General features: G+C 37.1%; 1 protein-coding gene across 2 annotated transcripts in view; it reads left to right on the top strand.

Moving 5' to 3' along the window:
- Window positions 1-24853, top strand: part of LOC121296304 (ankyrin repeat domain-containing protein 11-like) — a 90189-nt gene that overhangs the window by 51988 nt on the left and 13348 nt on the right. Inside the window, exons 3-9 of one of the 2 annotated variants that reach the window (XM_041221695.1) lie at window positions 10370-10514; window positions 13741-13879; window positions 15167-15247; window positions 22948-23121; window positions 23474-23674; window positions 24019-24161; window positions 24577-24724. In XM_041221695.1, the coding sequence (XP_041077629.1) occupies window positions 10428-10514; window positions 13741-13879; window positions 15167-15247; window positions 22948-23121; window positions 23474-23674; window positions 24019-24161; window positions 24577-24724 (973 nt within the window). In that variant the 5' untranslated portion in view covers window positions 10370-10427. The remainder of the gene's footprint in view (window positions 1-10369; window positions 10515-13740; window positions 13880-15166; window positions 15248-22947; window positions 23122-23473; window positions 23675-24018; window positions 24162-24576; window positions 24725-24853) is intronic. The other variant, XM_041221696.1, reaches the window with a different exon arrangement.

The following is a 24853-nucleotide window of genomic DNA, read 5'->3' as shown; positions in this document are numbered from 1 at the left end:
ATTAATCTAAAAACATTACACCTTTTAAATGTCTTATGTACATCATTTTCTTAATGCTAAATTATAAATATGTCTATCAACTATGACACATACATTTTATGGCAGTAAAGCAAAGCTATTATTTCAATAAATGTCAATCCGTCGGTTCAATTATATATATATATATATATATATATATATATATATATAGTACTATATATATAAAATATATATATATATATATATATAAGGCCCGCCTGGTGATTAAACTTGAAACAAAAGTAAAACCTGGAGATTGAAAGAGTTGACTGCAATTAGTGGAACTGTATTATACAAGTTTTCTATTTTTTTTTTTTTAATTGTTGTGGTGAGTTGCCTTTTGATACAGGCATCTAGCCTAACAGAAGAAAACTGGTGGCACACAGATTTGTTTCCATATAACTGATTGTAGTCTTGTGTAGGTGACTTAATATAGTGCAAGTAGTTTGAAAATATTTGGAAGAAAGTTTGACTTGTTTTAAGTTTTATATGTTATATTCTGCTTGTCGGTACATACTCTCTTACATACTCTTTCACCTCAAGCAGAAACCTTTTCACATAATTCTTAATGTGACCTACTGAAGGACAACATGGGCTTTGTTGGGTTGGGTTGGGGGCGGGGTGCGATATGCACAACAACTGCCTGAAATCTAATACGGGCCAAATGTTGCTTTCAGGCTGCACTGAAACATGGCTGTTAGCGCTTGTGTTTGCAGGATGCTGAAGAGTGAAAGGAGTGACGAAATAGTCTTTTGAAGCTGTCTTGTTTTTTTTGTTTTCTTTTGACCCAAAAAAAAACAAAAAAACAACATTGGTTTATCCTCTTTTGGACAGATGTTCAGCAGTAGTAAAAAGGTACTTGTTATAAAAATAGGCTTTGGACCACTGACTTTAATTATTTTATATATATGTGTGGTGTGTGTGTTATATATATATATAGTATATATATATATATATAATATAAATATAATTAGCTACACAGCCACACGCAATCTAAGGATTGTGTTGCTGTGTGCAGACCTCTGTTACTGGCCAGTATTGGCCTGACACTATCGACAGTAAAAATCTGAATTTCCAGGCCTTCTCAAAGGATACCTTTGGGGACCCTGAGCATAATGGAAAATAAAGTAGACTGAGCTCTGTGAGTGGAAGGCAGGAAGATCTGTTTTCCTCCCTTTGGAAAAGTTGAGGTCTAGCATATTGATGGCGAGACAGGATGAACAGCCCCCACCCCCGCCACCCTGTGCATGTTCATTCTCTGTTGGGTGTAAGTGAAACCACACTACAATTTACTAGCTAAAAAATTGAAATACAAATTCTGCACCCTTGTACATTTTATGAGTTGTCTTGTATTAATTTATAGTGCTACAAATGTTCATCTGAATATTTATTGGAGGTGTGCTGATTTTTTTAGTCATTTTTTTTGTAGCCCAGTAAAATAAATTCAGTATTGGGTCGAAGCCCTACAATCCAGTGTGCTGCTTCCCCTGTCATCATCTCTCCATTAATAGGTAAATTAGCAGTATGATTTAACATAAAGGAAAACCCTTCTTTATCTTGATGTTTTCATTTCTTCAATGATCCCTATTGTACTACAGTAGCAGCCCAGTGTGTTGTTTGCTGCATTTTCCTATTTTTCATTTTCATCCTTCTGTTGTACATAATCTGGGGAAACTGCACCAACCTATCCTAAACACCAGGTATTTATAAGATGGAGGGGGAGAGTACTGAGATACTAACACACTTTCTAGCACATCTAGTTTAGAGACCAAGGTTTGGCAGGATTAATGGTTGTATGGCTAGGGACAGGGATTTTTTTTTTTTTTTTTTTTTCATGTATGAGAGATGTGTGTGTGTCAATTTCATTATTCTATTATTACTACTAGACTGCATACAAAGGTTTAATGAGAGTGAGAGTTTTGTTCACACTGGAGCTGTGCTGCACAGCACCTGGCAGCAGACCAGAGCCAGAACAGCAGCATCATGTTGTGCTGTGGATGCTGACAGCGGCCTGAAGAGGATGTTGGCTTTATTAAATCTTGAGAGTGTTCAAGCTTCAGCAGAGCTGTATGTAGGCCGCTGACTGGGTTGTTTTTTTTCTTGTAAAAAAGCACATTACAGAGAATAATCAAAGCCACATCACTGCTCTCAGCTACTGAATGTTGATCAGATTACCATCCTGCTACCAACGGTGTCACCCATTTTCCCCCTATAAAGAGTGATATTCACATAGTGAACGCACGTTTTTATGATCACTTCTTTACAGTTTTGTTGAATGTGTTTGTTGTGTTTTTTGGTGGGGTGCTCTATATATTTAGATGCTGGAATAATTTCTATTTGTACTAGAGGTGTAACAGTGAATCGATTTCTGATTTAAACAATTAAACGTTCATTAGTCAATCGTCCAGGTGCCCTATTTGGAACCTCACTTAGCTTGTGACTGTACTCAGAAACTTATTTGTTTTTGTAATGAGAAATGGCAGAATGTAATGGAAAAATCTTCTTGCTTTTCATGAAGAGCTTTCTCAATGCATATGATATTACTATGTATAATATACACTTACTGTATGCATGTTTGTCTTTTTTTTTTTTTTTCTTGCTTTTGAATACTGTTGTTCTCAATGCATTGGTTTATTGCCTGGGTTATTATGGAAATTTGTAGCTCACTGCACCTCTAATTCATACTAAAGCCTTAGTTTGTTACTTTTTTTTACTATTTTAATATCAATATCTTGCACAAGGTTTTAACATTTTTATAGCATTCCTAATCTAATATAACTTAAATTGTATTTAAAAATATGTGCTGGCAATGTACTATAGTGCCTTGATCCCTGGTGACTTGCTGCAGACTCAATATAGGGTACACGCATGCATACCCGTGCTCTTTGAAGTCACTGCTCTCCTGTTAACATGAATGATCTGAGCTATTCTGTTTCTTATCTGAACTGTTGGTCCACATGTTCTACTGTACACAGCATTGCTGTCTTTAAGCCTTACATAATCACTACTCGCTATACTGTCTGATCTGAGCTTCAGTCCTTTAGAAACACACTTGAACCGCACTTATTACCCTCTATGTTATGCTCAGAAATGTGATTATTTTTTAAGCTTATTGCTGGGTTGCCAGAAACCTTTTTTTTTTTTTTTTTTTTTTTTTTTTTTCTAACTTACTGAAAAGTCAAGGAGTAGTTATAACTGGAAAATGCCAATGTATTTAGCTAATCTAAAGTAATGCTAAAAACAGGATGGTGTAGTAACTACTGTTTGGTTATGTAAAATAGTGTTGTATTTCTCATACAGTAACCCAAGTGATAAATCTCCCTCTCCAAGTCAGTGGGATTGATGTGGGTTATTTCATTTTTTTGAGCAGCATTTTATAATTGTTCACCTAAAATGGCTTTCTGCTGCAACATGTAATCTACAAATGGGCGCTTTTTCTTTTTGTATTTAGTTTTGCCTTTGTTTGTACTGAACACTGCGCATTGTTTGATTGGCCAGCTTCTCAGAAGTTAAAATGCTTAACATTGTTCCAGTCATTTTGAGAGGCTGGGTTTCCATGAAGTCTGAGGTTAATCAGGGTAAATGTCTGGCCTTCGGTCTTGTCACACAGTAGTAGTCAATCAGGGAAAAGTTTTAAGACATTTAGTTGAGACGTGAGGTCAGAAACCATCATTGTCTCCATACTTTAGTACAGAAACAAAGTGTAATGTATCTCTAAAGCTTTGTATTGAGCTACAGTGTGAGCCTTCCAGATGAATGCCATTTATGTTGGTTAGCCTATATCTCTCTTAAACTGCTTTTCAATATTGTGATGACACTTGATTTGAAAATCCTATGCATATGTTCTTGGTGGTGTTAGAATATATATTCATGACTATGAGTTAATGAACGATCCATCATGTAATCTAATTTGTTACATGTTTGATTTCTGACCTACTTTTTTCAGGATACTGACATGTTGCTGGCTATAGAAGCAATTGCAAACTACAGTGCTTGGGATGAACATACCATTTTCATGTTCTGATATTTGTTCAAGATTGAACGTTCAAAATTTTGGAACACTATTAAAAACATTGTGTACAAAAATATTCCAGAGGGAAGAAAGATCTTACTTTACCCTTGAATTAACTACAAAACAAAGAATGCAATACAGTAGTTACTGTTTTAAAAATCTTGTGTGTTATTTCAAGTAAAAACAAAGTAGACCGCACATTGTTTTAAATAATCCCTGCCTTTGTTGTGTATTTGTAGTAAACCTGGTGACCACAGACACGTTTTTGTGAAGTTAAAACATTAGTTTTTAATTTGAATAAAATACATGTGGAAAAGGGGGTGTTGTACAATTTAAAAAAATAAAATAAAAAATTACACACCATTCTTTTTAAAAGGTTGCATTTCTGGAGCTGAATAATACTACAGATTTAAGGGTTTATTCGTCACAAATTAAAATTTCGCAAATCCACTTTCAAAGCCTGTGTACATGCAGAAGTGCAGTTTTTACTTTTATATCTGTCATCCAGGAAGCTGTGAAACACTGATTCTGTTTCATAAATAAAATTACACATTTTCATACTTCTCTAGATTGTGGGGAAATTAATATTCAAATCCATCTATAAATGGTTGTTTGACAAAATCAAGAAGTATGGGCATTAGGCCTCTATTTGTTTTGTGAAAAAGTTACTTAGCTACTGTTGGTTCTTGCTGTAAAACAAGGTTGTGAAGGGCAGGTGTCCGAATGGAGTTTTATAAAATAAACTGTATTGGTTATCCCCAGGCTATATATATATATATATATATATATATATATATATATATATATATATATATATATATATATATATATATATATACAAATCTTTCTTGCTGTTGTTTCTCAAGATCACAGTTTACTTTCATGCCAGCTGTTTGATTTTTTACACATGCACAAAAGCTGCTAATACAGTTCAATTTCCACAGGTCATGGGCTGTGAAGCTGATCTGGGCCCGGTTGCCTAGATACTGGAGTACAGTAGGCCAGTCTAGATTCTGCAGCACTTTATTTGCACACTAAACACTTGCTGTGGGTCTTGCATTAGTACATAATGTGTTGTGGGAGGCAATACAAAAGAAGGGAATGTGCTGCTTAATGAGAAATGGGAGTGGCTTTTCAGTAATTTGCTCTGGATTTGATGTTGAGCTGTTCTGTCTAGCTAAAAACTACAGCCAGTTATATTTTCTGATCTGGGTTTTTTGTGTAACAGCAGTGGTATTGCCTCCCACTGTTCATTCATATATACTATTATATTCAGCTATGAGAATGCTCAGTGATACTTCAGCTATGACTGTACATGTTGATCAGTAAAGGCAAAGCTGCGGCAATTAACAAGAAATATATAGAACTACAGTTGCTTAATTTGCTCTCCCAGAACGGACCCCTGCTTGCTTCTTGACGGTACTAGTGTCCATATGCTGTTGTACACCAGACCTATTTTGTAAAATCTCTGCTAGAGTGCAAGCAGCATGGGGGTTAGCTCAATGAGAGATGCTTGCTTGCTTGCTTGCTTGCGTGGGTGCTCAGTACACTTACTGGTACAGTAGGTGGGATGAAGATATTCTGAGAGCTTATAATACAGTGCCACTGTTACAGCTGCTAATATCTCATAAACTTATGTACTGTTCATAAATGATGTCTCTCAAATAGTGTAATGTAGTGTTCTACATTACGCAATCTTAATCTTGTGTATTAGGGATTCCTTTCCAGGGGGTTGAAATAAAAAAAAAAAAAGACTGTTAAAAGACAGACATTTTAGTCATGTTCATTGGTAATCAATACTATATTAGCAACTATATCTATTTTCTGCTGGGCCTTACTGGAACAATCAGTAACCGCAGTTAGGTTCTTGCTGTTGCAGTTACAGATATGCATTTTTACTCTGTTAGTGGTTTTTCAATCATAACCATGTTGGCCTTCCTTCCTGTCCAAGATTTTCTTTTTGTATGTAATTTCTGATCTTTTATTTATTAGAATTGCCTAATGGTTATTGTTCAACAGGGGTGTATAGTATCAAAGCTGTGACCTGTTTCTGTCCCAGGGCAGTCTTGATTGTACCTAGCATCTCAATGAGGTTTTCCTTAATCTATTCAGCCCAGCCATGTGGATTTAGAATATTATTGTTGTTGCAGATGCCCTTTCAGTGGATTTCCCCGGTTAAAAACATATCTGAAGAAACATTCAAACTGGGGCTCTGGAGTGGCTCACCCAGTAAGGGCACTGTGCCGACCGGGACCGGGAGTTCCCAGGGGGCAGCGCACAATTGGCAAAGCGCTGCCCATGAGGGGAGGTTTAGGTCGGTGGCTGTGGCTGGCCGGGCGCCTGCAAGACTACCTGAGTGCAATTCAGAACTGCGTTGTCCTGTAATGTAATTCTGTAATGGCTTCAAGGCCGGTTTTAAGTGCGAAGAAAAGCGGATGGCTGACGGCGCTCGTTTTGGAGGACGCAAGTACTCGTCTTCGTCTGTTCCGAGTTTGGGGGTTGCAGCGGAGAGCGAGGTTGAATAATTGGGCATTCCAAATTGGGAGATAATGTGGGGTAAAATAATTGCCAATTTTTCAAATTTTAAAAATAAACATTAGAACTACTTCAAACCCATGAACAGAAAAATTGGTGTACATAGAGAGAGCCTTTTACCGTAAACGTGAAAATAATTAAAAAGTGCTGCAGAAAAATGACTCCTTCCTTGTTTATCTTTTGAAACCTAGGTTTTCTTTCAATTTGAAACCAAGGGTAACAGTGAAAACTTGTACAGATCTAATCACATCTTAATGATATAAAATTCTAGGTAAAAAGCAGCATGATACCTTGAGCGTTGTTTTTTGTTTGATAAATGGCTCAGCAAGTTTAAAATGGTCCGTGGACACTGTGTGGCGACGGTACACTACACTTGTTCTAACTCCGTTATTAATAAAACAACATTTACAAATGTGTTGATAGCGTAAGACTGAAGTACAGTCAAACTCATTCTGACCACCTTTTAAAACACTAAATGAGAGTATACAGAAATTTCAAATCTCTGTCCTAGTATATGCTATTCATCTAAAAAGTAATTAGCCTACCTGTCTAAATGAGGATCAAGTCGTCTTCGCTAACCAAGTGTCTTTGTTGGTCACATAAGTGATCAAACAAAAACATCACTTGACATGCTACATTTTTCTGATGTATAGGTGGCTGTAGGCATCCTTTGGGAGGAATGTCACTGCTCAGAGTTCGCCTCAAAGCGTACAACGTGACTCAAATGAAGAGCACCTCCAGTTACTTACCGAGGTGAAGGAGTTCAAGCAGTACTGTGGAATACACCAGCAAATAACATTTGAAAATATTTTAACAATTCGTAGGCACAAACCAAATAGAGCACAGTTTGTATACGTGTGGGTGCTGTGCCATACTGCATCACTGTGAAGTGAGAATATTGTAGCAGAGTGCAGTTTCAAATTGACGACCTGCTCAAGTAAGAGTAATTGGTTGCTCCCAGTGAGATTCAGCAGAAAAGTTTCTCTATTCTTGCAGTGTCCTCCTTGTGTGAAACCAAAAAGGACAACACTTTCAAAGTTTGTACAGCACAGACCCTGTATGTTTGTTTGCATTAATGTGTATGAACTCCAACATGTCTTGGAATTTAGTTGAAATAAATTGTTTTGAATGGAATTTGAATTGGCAATGTAGCTGGTAGTCTTGAGAACATGCTTCCCAGGAATGAAGTCCATTTGAAAAACAGCTTGTCTTATTGCAAATGCTTAAAAATTAGATTGCTTCATGTCAGATCTTCTGTGTAATGTACAATTGTGTTTTACTTTTTAAATTAGTTATTTTATGGATTAATTCGATGTCTGTATGATTTGTTCTAGTAGGAGAATATTTTTCTATAGATGTATGTTGATTCTTTTACCAACACCAATTGTTTTTGTGTAATTAACAAAAGTAAATGTTTTAATTCAGCTTTTAAAACAGTCTAAAATACCATTTTAGAGAAACAAAACAGATGTTGGTAAATAGTAAACTTTAAAAATGACAGCAATTACATTACTGTGAGGATGTTGTATTTTCTTTCTGACTACAGAACCATATTGATGATGGTGATGATAGACCTTTAATGCAGATAATTTGCAAGTTGACATTTACAGTTGGCTTATTCTTTGCAGATTATAGGTTGTGCAAAATTCTTGGGTGCATTTAAAAAATATTCTTGAAAATGCAATCAAAATATTTCCCTGACTCTCCTCAAAGCTGCCTATCCCAATATAAATCAGCACCCTGTGATAAATCAGACTCTGCTTCAGTTTCCTCATATCCAGGGGCGAGAAGTATTACATTTGCATTGTGTTACTGGATTTCAGATATAAATAGCTGTCTTTGATTAGGAAAGTTACGGAGGGGTGTGTGGTGGCAATGTGGTTGTGTGGCGTGCCAGTGTTTACTGGGGTATTTTGAAAGAGGCCGTCTGTAGTCCTCCACACAGATTATGAAATGTATTATGGCTGAGAGAATTCTGAAACTCTCTATATCATTTATTTATGTTCCTCTTAAGTGGCTTACACGTGAGCCTGCTTCTCTTGCAGCATGAAAGCGGAAATAAAAAAAAAAAAAACGCAGAAGAATAAAGCATGCATGAATGAATGCAGAGTGAGGTCAACCCAGTTTCTCTGTATGCGGGACACTTTAGTCAAAGCTGGAAAAGTTCAAATGAAAAATCCCAAAGAGGATAATGTTTATTAAAAGGTTTTACCAAATATAGAGCCTTGTGTTTTATACGAGTCTTGCATTGATTTTCAATTTGTAGTATCTTGATGCATTGTGAACAATTGGAATGGAACACTATGAGAATGAGTGTAACATTTGAAATAATTGCAAAGTAAAAAATAAATGAGGATGTGTTTGACAGGTAAATGATGAAAGACAGTTTTTATGCAAAAGGTTGAATGTTTAGGCTAGTGTTTTAAACATAGATTTACAGCATTACTTTTAATATAATTTTGTGATTTTTGTTATCGATGAAAAAGAATGCAGTCTTGCTCTTTTCTATTGTGGGACTTTCTGAAATAGTAGAATAACTGCTTAAGCCTTAAACCCTAACTCTGTTCTTTGCACTGATGTGGTTTTTACTAAAAACAGCAACCATTTCCTGTATAGTCCTTTTTAAGCTTTTTCCCCCCGCTTTACAATGCTGCCTTTATTGCTGCCTGCCTATGGGCAATGTATTGCAGGGTTCTTCCCAGGCTTTTTTAGCCGGACAGGAGTGGTTGTCGCCGCCCGGCTGAAAAAACCTGATCCGCCCGTCTTGCAGATGCTACCGTGCCTTTTAACAATAAGGATTGATTGCGCTTCTAGCAGACTAGATCAGTTGCGCATTGCTGGGTGGAAAGAAAATCTTGGCACCACATGACAGCTGTGTTACGTCTTGACACAACATTTAACCAGTCAGAGAGTTGAAAGGGCGGGTTTTCTGTGTTAAGCACTTCGAGAGGCTAAAAAGTTAAAAATGACTGCTAAAAACACGTCAGCTGACATACAAATGCTTAAATGCAGAGGTGCTGGATTATTACACTTCGGTTTCATGCAACAGTTCTGTTAAAAAAAAATAAATAAAAATAAAAAAAAGTTAATGAACAGTTGCATTCCAAAAATGTAGAACAGTGAAAAACAAAATTAGACGTGCATTAACAAAATGCCCTGAAAACTTAACATAAAGAAAACAATTTAAATGAAGCAATAAGCTCAATAATTAAGCTGTGAACTCCAATAACTCTGCAGTCTCTCCCAGTCAAATCATAGTGTGTCTAAATAAGCACGGTAATTTACCACAATAAAAAAGTCATGAAAAAGAAAACGCAGAACATAAAAAAGCGCAACCAGATATAGTCAATGAAAGATAACACATTATTCAAGTTCTTTCTTGTCATATATAATTTATGGTAATGCGAGCTTATTTTTCCGTTAAGTGCTCCCGGCTATAATGTTCTGCTGCCCGGCTGGACGGAATTCCAGGGGAGAACCCTGGTATTGGCTAGTTTTAAATGCATCTTTTATAGTGATTTGATTTTATGGAGGTGGTAGTGTTTGCTTGTGGATACTTCTGTTGATTTGGGGGGGCGGGGGGGGATCAGAATAGAACGAGTATTTATTACTTTTTATTGGTCCTAATAGAACAGTGTTGTAAGATCCATCACAAACAAGACCAGTATTTCTGTTTTATTTTTTTGGTCACAAAGTTATCAACAAGTAATATTTAGTTTTATTCATCAAATGTAGATAGTATATCATGATAAAATCAAATACTGTATGTGTAAAATTGAACACCCACATGTCTTCCTATTGCAGACCGTTGATGACGATGCGATGGAAGCGTGAATGAGGTTGGCACAGCGAAGGCTGAACAATGCCCAAGGGTGGGGGTTCTAAAACACCCCAGTCAGAGGATTTCCCACCGAACACCGATATGGTGGAGAAGCAAACTGGGAAAAAGGTAAGAAAGAAGCTTCTTTGTTACACCGTCTAAGGTGATGGTTGTTGTTAGGGAAGCACCAAATCGGAAATGCATCAGGGAAAAAAAAAAAAATAATAATTGCAAAAAACATAATCTGTACTCTGCGTATTTATTATTATTATTAGTATTATTATTGTACATTAATAATGAACAATTATTAACAATAATTTCCCTATAAACTTAAGTGTTTTATAGTCTTATACATAGTGGTGACGTGAGACCTGTGTATAATATGATTAGGTGGTGATGATAAAACTGCTAACCTTAATTTTTTAAAAATCAGCTCTGCTACCAGTACATGAACACAACAAAACACTGTCGATACCAAAACAAACACAGGTGACCTGCAAGTTTAAGTTCTCTGCAGAAGACGGGAAGAAATTTCTTCCACCACATGCCTGCAATTTTAGTTTCTGTTTTCTAATGATGATCGCAATGCTTTAAATGTTAAAAATGTCCAGGCTAGCTCTACAATTTCTGTAGACCATGTATTATTTAAGTATGCAGAATGAATCAGTGCAAAATACAAATCAGGAAGGAGAGACATTGCCCAACTTCACTGCACAGAGATTTTTTGCAGGTTATTTTGTTTATTTTTTCATGGGGAAAATGGTCAAGTCAACTTGAATTGAGTAACCATTTCCAATGTTTGTCCGTTTTTTATTAGGTAAGCGATTATTTATTTTCTTTAAATTTCTGTATTTAACGGTTAAAACCAAAAATCAGAATCCTTAATTATAATTAATAATATGCACAATAATCCAATCTATTGTTTCTTGTGACGTTGACAAATCATTCGGGCTAAAACTGTTGGGATTTATGTCACCATAAACCTGCGATAGAATTACAGCCTTATTAGGCACAGTTGGGATACATTATACAAAAATGTTGTAGCCTTCGGTTTTAGTAAACATGCCTCTATTTGTATGTACAACCTATCAAAAAACATACAAGCTACAATTTTTAAGAAGACTCTTGCTGTGTTAAATTTCTATTTCTGAATGATCAGATGCGACTACTGTATTAACCCTCACTAAACTACACTAGGTTTGCTGTTTTCTTATAGCGACTGCAAACACGATCTTGTAGAGAGAATACTCCCTCACAATTCCTTGGTTCCCATTCCTCATACCATATGCTTGGTCCATATCCTTCAGCCTAGAATGTTCGACGCATCTCCCGTCTGTACTGCAGCAGAAGAAGTAGTGTTTTATTTAGAACGTCAGTTACTTGATTGCAACACCTTTAATTAGTAACACAAGCAATATCAAAGAGAAGTTCAGTATTAACGTGTGAGGGGACGTGAGGACAGTTGTATCTATTTCTTTAAACTTTAGCTCAGAATGACAACAGTTTACTATACAATAAAAGTCCAATTATAAATTGTGCTCTTTTCCTGTCATTGTAAATTTAAGTACTGCATGATGTCAACAGGAACAATTGTTTATTTTCAGTTCTGTCAGTTTTTTTAGATGCAGCTTGTTCCAGTAAATACTAAATTTGTTAATAGAACGTGTTTGCAAATGTTTTTTTATTTATTTTACCCCCCAACTTGGGACTCTCATCTAGATTAAATGGAGAATTTTACAGCAACTGCTTTCTGAACTTGTTTGTTTTTTCTATGTGCCAAGATATTGTTTTTTAATTGACTATGTCTATGCCTTGCTGCAGCTGTGGAACCTGCAGAGCTTTGTGTGTGGGTGTCTAGCAATTTGTCAGGCCAGCAGTGCTGTTTTAAATAGCTTGTGTTATAAGGTTCTGAAGTGGATTGCATCAGACATGAATAGAGTTATGGTGTTGCTAGGGAACACATAAACGTGTTCAGTGAGCATGTTTGGAGCAGGGTATTATGTAGCACTCTCACTGTGAGTGTGTGTTTCACTAGATCTAACAGCGCAGGAAAACAGGAAGGGAGCTGTGTGCACACAGTGACATCATAGTCTTATGACTGGTCTTGGGCAATAAGCCACACTCTACCAGCAATTTATAAAGAGCTCCACTCTTGGTACACCCTGTAGTTTTCTGCAGCTCACTTTCTAGTGTTCTGCTAGGATTCATAACCTGTAAAATGCATATAGTAAAGGCTATTTGAATAAAAAATGGATCACAATTGAATAGCATATGCATTATTACTACTATTAACTACTGCTTTTGATTATTTTCCAGTAATGAAAAAATTAAGATTCTTCCAGTCCCATCTGTATTGCTAGCAGGCTGGAATTTTCAAATAATTCTGTTTCCAGACTTTTTTGTTTATAGGTGAAATATGTTTCCCCTTTTTTTTTTTTTTTTTTTTAACCCTGACCTGAAATACATGAGTTGCAATAGCTGTACATTGTGCATTCAGGTTTGTCTGTGTACATGACAGGGACACATTATAAGATGTTGTCTTTTGAGGGTGGGGGTTGGTTATGGTCAGCCCTTAGAGATCAGGGATCTAGACAGTGAAAAACAACATGGAAACACCTGTATTTTAACTCCTAGGAGGAGTGTTTTCATTCTCAAGACCGCAAAGCAAAGGGTTTGGGCTTGCTCTCTTCTAGGATCCAGCAGTTTGTGGTGGACCGTCAAAAGGAAATTCCATGGAAAAGACATGCTCTGCAAATCCTGTAATTGCTGGAATTCTCTGGGTAGACAGAAACTCGCTACAGGGGAATTCCATGGAAAACAGTGATTCTGTTGTCCTCCAGCAAAGAGAAATACTTCTACTGTAACTGAGCTTAACTGCACAGGTCTTCTAATTTATATTTATTTACCCAGGTGTACTTGAGATTTACTCTACATCTTGTTTTGAGGTGAACCTAGCACGTCCGCACAGAGGATATACTGTAGCTTTCATGCTTTGTTTGTACAATGGGTAGGCTAACTGTTTAAAGTACTGCTCCACTGGTACATTTATGATAAACAATTATGATTTGCCTTTAAATAAATATAAGTTGGGTTTAAATTATTGTTTTACTGTACAAGTAATATGAGAACCTGACACTTGATTCAAGCTTAAAAAAAAATACAACATTATCATCTTTCTCAAGATGAAATCAGCCGATTATTCTAATTTAATTTGTAGTATATTGTGCATTATATTAGTTCAAATGTTAAATGGAAACATCCCTCATTATGGGACCATTTTTGCTCCTTTTTTATTGGTTGATGCATGTAAAAATACGTGGATGTCCATTGTTCTATTTTCTTTTGTCTTTGGTAGGATAAAGATAAAGTCTCTTTAAACAAGACTCCAAAGTTGGACCGAAATGATGGAGGAAAAGAGATGAAAGAGAAAGCTCCAAAAAGAAAACTACCATTTACTGTTGGAGCAAATGGAGACCAGAAAGATTCCGATTCAGGTAAGAGGCCGTGGGTGCACAGTGATGTTGGGACTGTACTCAGAGTCCCCAGGAAAAACAAATTCTCTTCTGTGTGTACAACTGCCTGGGCACTGTATTAAATATATTATAGGTGCTACTCTGTTTAGCATAGTTCTGTCTGATAAGACAGCTGTAATACTTGTATAAGTCAAGGCTTCCTCTTTTTATGGTTTCAGAAAATGTAAATACTTGTTTTTGTAAAGGCAGTGTTTGGCTGTCTATTTTTGCTTAAAGCCAAATATCTATTTAACAGGTGTTCCACTGCAGTATGTCAGTCTGGGGTTTTGGTTTGCTTTGAAACTGCTTTTAGGGGGTCCTTTTTAAATCTTAATAGCAGAACTTTTCTGTTGCCATTTGAAATGCTCTTTTTGAAAATTGACTTTTCTATAATATCACAACCAAAACAAATGGTTGAATATCGTGCCGTTTGCTGCGGGCAGCAGGGCTTTGGGTGACGCACTTTCTGTAAAGTAATGTTTCAAAGTATTCAAGGAACTTGTTAGAAAACCAGTAACACAAACACACCATTCACCATTTCAATTTCTAAGTACAGGCAGCTGGAGGTTTTTATTCTCGTTTTTCGACTTCAATATTAGTCATGATTTCCGAATCATCATCATTCTGTGTTCTTTATTTTCATTTACATGAAGTACTGTGTTACTGTATGTACTGTAGAGACTTGTACCATGTTGCAGAAACTCAATGCTTTTCATCCATTGTGATTGACAGTATATCTCGGCGATCTAACACAACTTTCTTTTTCTTTTGTCCCACATTTTCCTATTTCTCTATCCATCTCTCTCATTTTCTCTGACGCTTTGCACGTGAAACGTTATTTATATATAATATATATATATATATATATATATATATATATATATATATATATATATATATATATATATGCATATATATATGTTTGCACTGCATTTCGTGTCTCTTGGTATCTGTATCCCATTTTATTTTTGAATTTGTTAATGTGGTGTTGTGGTTTTTTGTTTTGTTTGTTTTTTTTTCTTTGCTGTGGCACTTTGCATTTCTACTGACCTGGATTTTGCTGATATTGCACTCTGCACTCCTTTTATATTTTATGGGTCTATTTCCTTCTCTCTCTCTCTCTCTCTCTCTCTCTCTCTCTCTCTCTCTCTCTCTCTCTCTCTCTCTTTTTCTCTCTCTCTCTCTCATGTTTTCCTTGTCCACTGCCTGCCTTGTTTTACACTTTGTATGTGTGCTTGCCTGCCCTCCTCCAACCCCCCTGACTCGTAGATTCTGACCCCGGCCTGTCATCGGAGGCTTGGGATCACCAGTGTGCTGCCGCCTCACTCTCTACTCACAGGCCACACTCAGGTAAACTCAACAGCCTGACTTTCCTATGATCTCATTTTAACGTGTACCTGTGTTTCTGTGGGCACTGACATCCGCCACTACTACTTCTTCCTTTTCTTCCTCTTTTATCTTTCTTTTTTCTAATTCTTGCGTATCTGCTTAAGTTTCCAACCACAGTATTACCATTCTATCCAAAATTGCTAATTTGTATTTTGCCTGATTTTCAGTGGTTTCCCCCCCCCCCCCCCCCAACTATCCATATCCACCAAAACACTATGAGGAATAATACATTGTAATGAACGAGTGGAGCTCTGTTTTTATACAATATTTTAATATTTCAGAGTGAGAAACATACTACCAACAAACTTACTGGTACTTCCCTGTCTCCTACATTAAATGTTAGTTAATGGTATACTGTAGCAATATACCCAGGGGTACAAATAGAAAAATATAACAGTTCTCATTCTCTCATAGTATATTCTCATTCATGATAACATTATTCATCATTCTGGTTTTCTATTAAATGCTGATATTGTTTTGTCAAGCCAAAGTCTCTCCTGAAATGTGTGTCCTCAGAAGTACAGAAAGTCGTCTTACTGAGAGACTTGAGCTGATCTTTGTATTGATGAGAGTGAGATTCCTCTTATAAATAGAAACATTCAGACTGATTGTAAAAAGAGCCTGATGCCTGCACCACTACAGTATACGCTCAAAATATATTGCTTGCTAAATTCATACGTTGTTGTAAATACAAATTTGCATGTTAACATTGTAACCATACAACATTATATTTTTGTGTCTAGCCCACATTTTCGTTTTGCACTTGGTGAATCATCCTTTCCGATAAGCATGTGCTTTCTTTACTGTTTTTCACAAATAAGTTGAGGTCCGCAAAGGCGTGTTTGTGTGAAACAGTCAAGTCAGCATTTTTACATTTTGGTCAACCGACAGACCAGTTATTTGAAGCCCTGACTGTACCTTGTAAACTCGTGGACCTAGATAAGTGATTTCATTAATCTGAGAATAAGGAACTACAATGTTAATTTCCCTTTTTTATTAAACTTAAAATAATTGCAATCCTGTTCCACTTTTAATCCTCTCGGACTCCATTTTGCTTTGTTTTATACTTTGTTGGAAAACGATGATTTTCATGTTTGTCAGGATTGAACACTTCTGTGGTTGTGTGGAAGGAATGGCAGCCTGTAGTGAGATGCAATGTCTTGTTTCCTACTGTACTTTACAGATGGTGCACAAGGATATTAATTAATAATTAAAATATTGTTTTTTTTTTACTATTTCACAAATGTATATAAAAAATATCCTATGTAACTACAGTAGCACAGATCTTAGTTTCCCCTTTTGAGAGGTTTATGATGCATGCATCTGTTACAGTGCAAAAGAGCAGAGTTATAAAGGGTTGAGACAGCGGAGCTGGTGATGAATTCTGCACTGCTGCTACCCACACTGTGCTAACCTTGCTAGCACTTCGTTGTTTTTGGCCTGCACATACAGGAGTTCTGAACACACAGCACCAGCTCTAACTCTGCTCAAGAAAATTATACAAAAAGGCATCCTTTATCAGCAGGGTTGCTGCAGTGATACAGCTCATTTATTTGAAAGAGGGAAAAGCCTTTTGTGTTTGTTTGATTGTCTTAGTAGCTTAGTGTTAAAGAGACTTCCACTCCTAGCGGCTAGCTTCAACAAAATAAAGCAACAAGTGTAGGTGTTTCTCTCAATCTGTTTAGTTTTTGGTAGGTTTTCCTCTTGGATATACTTGGTTTCTACACCTGACAAGCTTCAGCTGTCGCTTATCTCTTGAACTTGTACCTCCAAGTTTGGTTGTCTAGGAAACTAACTGTTCAATGTCTGTCTTAATAAAATAAAAATGTGTATAAAGTCCACTTTCTTCTTTTACATACTTATACACCCCACTGACAATTTTCCTCTGACATAAAGTAGGCTACATTTTGTTTGGATTGTTCATAAAGTTTGTATTAAATACAAATTACTAAAGAGTGACATTAAGTTTTGATACTCCTAAAGTAAATCAGAAATTTGGTCCAACCATCATAAATACAGCCAAGTATAGTCTTGCAGCTCAATTTAAAAGCATTCAGTGGCTCTGCTGTAAGTCTTGGTCTAACTTTGGTGTGTGTACTGTAGGTATGTATTGTATCTGTGCGTTTTTAGTGTTTAGTATTTGTTGCGTGTTCCCTTCCAACAACTGGGGTTTTACTAAAACATTTTCTCTAGTTTTAGTGTTACATGAATTGCACCTTTTCCAGCTAATTATGTATAAGAATGTATTCAAAATAGTCCTGTTTTTTTTTTTTTTTTTTTAAATACCAGTGTGTGTGGTATGTAATTGATATAGTGAGGGAGATCAATAATTAGCATATGTTATTTAGTGTGGAATGTAATTATCCAAAACATACTTTGTTTACTGCTACATCTACTGATTTCTCTCCTGATTATCAATTATAAGATTAGTTTCTTTTCATGTTTTGTCAATCTGATGCAGAAGTCAGTGACACACCAGCATCCTGTGTACTTCCTCCATTCCCCTTTCATTTCCTGTTTGCTCAAAGCATCCCAGAACTAGAGCCTTGTGAGGCTGAATGCATGGATTGATTTTCATGTTGGCAGGCGTCCCACAATCTGCTTTGTTCTTGCAGACTTGAAGGAGCGCATGCTGAAATCAATACAGTCGCAACGCATTTAGATTTTTTTTAATTTAGAATTTTTTATTTGCATTTCCTTTATCACATCTCAGATCAGTTGCATCATTACAGCAGAAACTTAGTGTCTGCCCGTTTCTCAAGGTTGAATGATTGAGATTCAACCCCACGTCCTGAGTTTAACTTGGCTAAGAAAAAGATTAAAATGACTGTTCCTAGCAGAGCGAGCTCTGACTCCTTGCTGGTTTGGATGGAGACAAGTCCCTGGACCCCCTTGTGTATCAGTGCACTATCAAGCTGTTGAGCTTGATTGAATTAATTACCAGGGACCCGTACACATGCATGTGCACACATATGCTCAAACACAGGTCACGCACACAGATATCATTCACAGATGCAATCACCACTGCATCAAAATATAGTTGTGCAGTACTTCTGCTGTATGTAACCCAGAGAACATCACCGACTAAAAGGGAATAGGAGATGTACTGTAGACTAGCAAAGAGAAACCCGTTTTCAGTTGGATTGAAGTACGGCTGCCTGTTCGTTGTGCATCCGCTGTAGTCCACCCCCAAATCTCAGTAAGTTTATCTTAGTCCCGAAGCCACAATAAAACATTATTTCTGATTCAGGGATGCTGAAAGCAAAAATAACAAAGTTTATGTTTGGTTTCCAAGTCGGTGCTTTTGCAAGTTGTACAAACAATTCTAATGTAAAGAATGTTTTCAGTAATATAAGCAAGGTCGTCGGCAAAAGCTTTAATTAGCAAAATGTAGGCTTTTACTTAAGGTGCCATGAATACAGTATTTTATTTAACCTGTACAATTAGATTTGCTTTTACTATTGTGCTTTTTACTATTTGCAGTATTCTGCTTGTATTGTATAGTATGAGTTAAGTTTAAAATCCAAATATTAATATTAATCGATTATAATTGACAATTGGATACACATTAGTGTTGTACCCATAGTCTTATACAGATTGATATTGTAGTAATTTCTTTTAAATTCTTAGGAAATGAAATATTAATATTCCATTTGATAAAATATTAGATTATAGATTGTGGAACATATATCTTTAAAAGATTTGTCTCCCACCACTGGGGTCATTATGTATTTGTGTTGTGGGGGGGGGGGGGGGGTGTAAATGTACAGGTTGTCTCATGTGGTTTGCAGGCTGAGTCATACAGTCAGGGGAGCGCAGGTTCGCGTCCTCCAGAGGGCAGTTGCTCACTGACATCTGCTCTCGAGTTCCTGGGTTTAAAAGAAGAAACTGGCTTGGCCATGTGATTGGAGGAGGACCACTGAACCTTCAGTTCTCCGAAGCTGTTTGGGGAATTGCTGCTGAGAGAGGGAAAATTATTGGACATTCTAAATTGGGAAGAAAATCTAGGGGTAAAAAAAGAACCCCCACTTACTGTAGCTATACACAGATTGAACTCAACTGATTTTACATATGTCAAGCTGCTTTCAATACATCAACTTTTAGTCTTTGTTATCTACCATACTACCTTGTTGTTCTAAAATTTGTCTGCTACCTTTCTGCTGAGAAATGTAAATGATCCCAAAAAGAATAAACTGTGAAGTTGCTTTACTTTTAAAGGTTCCTAAAGCTTATCTGGACAGTGAATAAAAACAAGTTAAATGGCTTGTTAAGCAAGAAGCCTGTAGAGTCTGAGCTGCTTGTTGTTGAACAAGGAAAGATAGGTTGTATTGAAGAGCAGCAAACCTTTGCTAATCTACACTACAAGACGGACGGGATGACACTGACAAGCCTTCAAAGCTGGGAAAATAGACACTTTTCATTTGTTCAATGACCTACAACAACAGCCTACTAATTATGTGTGTAGTGAAGTGCTATTGCTACACTTGTGTTGAAGCTCTTTAACTGTAGGAAAACATTCATCAGAGTAGTTCCATAGCCAGAATAGTTCCTTGTTTGCTTCTGTGGTTTTGTATGTATCTTGATGTGAGGATAAAGGAATTTGGTCCAAGGAGTTTGGGGGTTAAATTTTAGCATAATGGTTCACAGATGGTAACTGAAGTTGAAAAATGTTTGGGACCGGAAGCGCACACTAGTGTATTTCCTGTTGGTAATTATTTGTTTATTGCTGTCAAATTCTTCCCTGTGACCATATTCCCTGCAAACAGCGGAATAAGTGTTACCAACAGGTGATCCATGTATTTGTTTTTTATTAGTAGTTCTAGTGTAACTACATTATTTGTACAGAAGATGCGCAATCAAACTTCTAACTCAGTATTTATAGTGGGCCACACATATAGCTAACCCTTAGCTGCAATATAAATAGGCACACTTAGGCAATTGCCGTTAGAATTACTGTTAATTGTATTCCTTACTGCACGATGCACCTCACAAACAAAAATACAGTAAACTCTCAGTAATTCATCACTCCACAGGGAATTCATTGAGTGACCAATTGTGAAAGCTCTCCCTTTTTCAATGTTATTTGCCAGCAGTTGTGCAGATAGAAACATATTAGGGTCTATACAAAACTGATGTGGAATTTTAATGCAATAACCTTGAATTTTATTCAGCTCATAAAGTACACATGCAGTAGCATGGCACAGTGCTGTATTTGGATTGGCTGACTGGTGAGAGTAATGGGATCACTGCTTGGGATATTATTTGCACGACAAGAGACATTCTTCCACTTCGCTGTAAACCTCCAAGCGTATTCATTTGTGACTTGGATTGAAGGTACACTTTTCAACACCAGTGCTTTTCTCTTTGTCTTTCAGCAGTCTGTTCAGGGTAGTATGTGGTATATTAAACTTTTTACACACTTAGGTACGTCTTTCACCTCAGCTATTACTTCTGCTTTTTTTGCAAGGGAGATGCTGTTGTAAGTTTTCGATTTGCCACTCATCCTGGTTTGGGAGAAAATGCATACACACCAAAACACCTGATTACGATAAATTTGCTAAATATGGTACTGTACTAAACACTGTGTGTAATACTATAAATCAACAGTAGGATAGAGGAAGCAGTAAGAGCAGAAAAGCCGGGCTTGACGTTTCTGCATAGGTAGGGGGCATGGGATTAGCCAAAAACATCTGGTGTATGGCGAATTATCCATCGGTAGGTGTACTGGTGTATGCTGTATAATCCCATAAGGTAACGAATTAAAACAGTGCACTGCTTTTTATGCAAAAAATGCGAAACAGCAAGTCAACAAAGTTTGAAAAACTATTTACGATCTGTTCATAATTGAAATGGAAGTAATACTGGTGATGTCACCATAGCTACTAGTTTATATTTTATTGAAAGTAAAGTAAAATCCTAATATTTGACAGGTTAGCCATGTAAATGGAATAAAACATTCACATGTAGTTTAAAAATGTTATATAGAACAGTAATCATTGTTTTTATAATTTACATAAAAATAAAAATGCACCTTGTTTCTGATGCTGCTTGCGATATACTGTATACAGTAAGCAAAGCTTTATTTAACAGTAACCGTTCCAAGCAGGTTATCAGTCGCAGTCACATTTTACTACTACTAAAAATAATATGAACTTACACTTGTCAAGTGACAGCGGAGATTGGTTGTGCCTCAATGATCATCAACTGTCACTTGCACAGTTTGCGTTTTAGCTTTTTTTTTTTTTTTGTCTGGGCATTTAACAAAAAAATAACTAACAGCAGAGGGGTTTTGTGAGATTTCTTTCAGTACTGCTTACTCTATACAACGCTTTGCTTTCTAGACGGCAAATGAAGAAATTGAAGGTTTGCCTCTGGATAACACAAGCGGGGAGGGGTGGACGGTGCTGTTTTTCTAAATTAAAATGATTGTTATTAGCGTGTATTTTGTATGTTTCAAACATATTCTGCCATAGCGCACTTCTCTTACACTATCCCCCCCCCCCCCCCCCCCCCCCCCGCCCCACTTTTGCACCCCCACCCCCCCCCCCTCCACCCACCCCACCCCGCCCCCCCCCCCCTGCTCCATACATGGCAGCGGTGCTATGTGGAATTGCTACCTATAACAATTTGGTAGTGGATTTTAATACAACAACTTTTAAGTAATATGCATTATATGAATTTTGCATGCAAGTGACATTTAATGCGTGATTTATAGTATTCACACATTGTCAAACGGTTTCTGTTAACCGAGAAAGAAAAAAAAAACATCCGTCTAATGAACCTTCAAACACAGCCTTACTTTTTAGTGTATACATCATGACAAGGGAATTGAAAAGATGTGGGTGCGTCCCAGTTAGCAGCTGCCGTCTTTCCCTCTTTTGACACCGCAACACTGTAGGGATGAAAGGAAAGATATTGCAGTATATAAAAGATAATTCTACTGAATAGATGATCTACCAGATTCATCAAGATCTGTAGATATGTCAGCTCAACTCCCTATTATAGTGAGGCTGGAATAGGATACCGCCTATGAAGCAGTGTTTTGTGGCTCTGAACCAGAGTAACCTGTTTCATTGGACTGTATGTAGTTCTTTAACCACTGGATATGTGCAAGCAAGACACTATGGGCATGATCCTGGCAAAGGTCCTGGCACAGTCACAATCAAAACACTCCCTAGCCTCTACTTAGAAACTAACTTGGAGTAGGGCCATAAAATGGAGCCGTTATTTTAACAAAAAGTAAAATTTAGTTTTGAAACTCCAACAAGGTGTCTGCTACAGGGTGGCTGGTCAGCTTCGGTTTAAAACTAAAGTTTGTGCATGGGGATCAAAAAGCTCCCCAAAAATAAATGGAAGGGAAATAATGCTGCTTCATTTGCATAAAGGAATGTACATGTGACTTGGGCTGAATATTGGTAGGTGGTAGATTTGTATTGTGCTTTACTATGTTTGAGTGGCCCAACACTATTCCTGTTACAAAGTTATGAATTTTATGGCTCGATGGGTCTGAAATCTGCTTATTAGTACAGTATTGGGGGTGGGGGATATTGTTTATGATCCTGTTTACCTGCATACCTAGGTTTGATGTGTGCATATCTGTCCATGTATGTTTTAGTCTACAGAGTTCTGATGATGCTCTCTCCCATTGGCTCTCATTACAGAGAAACAGGGTCCAGAACGGAAGCGGATTAAGAAAGAAGCCACCAACACCAGGAAGTCCGGGCTGGCATTCGGTGTGGGAATGCCAGGAATCCGGGCCGGTTACCCTCTCTCCGAGCGACAGCAGGTCGCTTTGCTCATGCAGATGACTGCTGAGGAGTCCATTAACAGTCCAGGTCAGCAAGCATTTTTGCTGCACTATGGCATTTGGCCTACAGAATTTATTATTTAAGATTATGGATGATTCATACAGTTCAGTAATCATATGCTAAACATAAGAAGTTTAGCTTTCTTCAGTCAGCTGCTTTTGGGGTTAAATGTGACCATGTTACAAGCAATGTAATACATGCTTTCTTTCTGCTTGATAAGTGCACCACCTACTGGTGAACACATATTTTACAACTTCCAAAGGCTTGTTGTCATGGTAATTGAAAAAGTTGTGTTTTATTATTTGCTTGTTAGTTGTTACGTAACAACTGATAGAAATATAATTGTATTTGTCATTTATTGTTTTCCTGTCTCATCTAGACACAACACCAAAGCACCCGTCGCAGTCTAATATGGGTCAGAAGGGAACGCCAAACTCTGCTTCGAAAACCAAAGATAAAGTGAATAAACGGAACGAGCGAGGGGAGACACGATTGCACCGCGCTGCCATCCGGGGAGAGGCACGCAGAGTAAAGGAGCTTATTAACGAGGGAGCAGACGTGAATGTAAAAGACTTTGCAGGTACACTACCAGCGTACCTATATGTACAGACCTGTAATTACTTCAAAATCAGAAGCATGTGATCATTTATAGTTGTTTGTATACTTTTTAGTTTTTTTTTACTCTTGCTTTTATATGTACAGTGATTTAAAAAAAAAAAAAAAATGGATTAAGTTAAAGCCATTGTGTGTCTGTAAATGTATCAACCTGTATAAAATTATAGAATAGTCTTATCAGATAATCTGCGGATATATTCTTGAAGTTTATTATTTTGAAGACGTATTGTTTTGGGCAATACGACAGATGGCGAACATTTTTTTTTTTTTTAATTGTTTTTGCTTATCTGGCACCTGATTTGCTTTTAGGCTGGACAGCCTTGCATGAGGCGTGCAACAGGGGTTATTACGATGTGGCCAAGCAGCTGCTGGCAGCCGGAGCAGAGGTCAACACGAAGGGGCTGGACGACGACACCCCGTTACACGATGCCTCCAGCAATGGGCACTTCAAGGTCTGTTTCTAGTTGTTAAGGTTTTGATTTTAGTTTTGGAACCTGAACAAATCAGTAGTGGTAAGTTTGTTTCAAGTCAACTGAATGTTTAGGAACTTGCAGGTTCTATTTCTGTACCTGCCTACCACCCTAAACTTCTACGGTAGACTGACTGGCAGACAAATAATGTCAAAGGTGTAAAGATAAATCTGTAATGTAAATGTAAGACGACGGCTATTTTAAATCAGTTATTAACTTTTGCATGTTATTAGTTACATAAAACCCTGAAATGGTTGACATTTAAAAACTCCACCTTGGCACATGCAGAGGGGGTGGTGCTCCTATTGAATATACACTGATTTTAAGATTATAACCTTAATGGGATGAGCAGCAAGAAAAGCAAGTCTCTAACTGGTGTATTCTCCCTGATTTGTAGGTTGTAAAGTTGCTGTTGCGGTATGGAGGGAACCCCCATCAAAGTAACAGAAGGGGTGAAACGCCGTTAAAAGTAGCTAACTCCCCTACAATGGTGAATCTGTTACTTGGGAAAGGCACCTATACCTCAAGTGAGGAGAGCTCTTCAGGTGAGAGGGGCCATATTGTAAATGGGGGAGGCTGTTCTTTTGAATTGACATTATATTATTTATATAATTATTTATATATTATACAAATTATATAGAATACAGCTGTGTACAAACTATCAGGTTTCATTA

This window comes from Polyodon spathula, chromosome 21 (genome assembly GCF_017654505.1).
Source record: "Polyodon spathula isolate WHYD16114869_AA chromosome 21, ASM1765450v1, whole genome shotgun sequence".
Taxonomy (NCBI): Eukaryota; Metazoa; Chordata; class Actinopteri; order Acipenseriformes; family Polyodontidae; genus Polyodon; species Polyodon spathula.
Note: the sequence above shows the minus strand (reverse complement) of the source record. Positions and strands in the feature narration are given on the sequence as shown.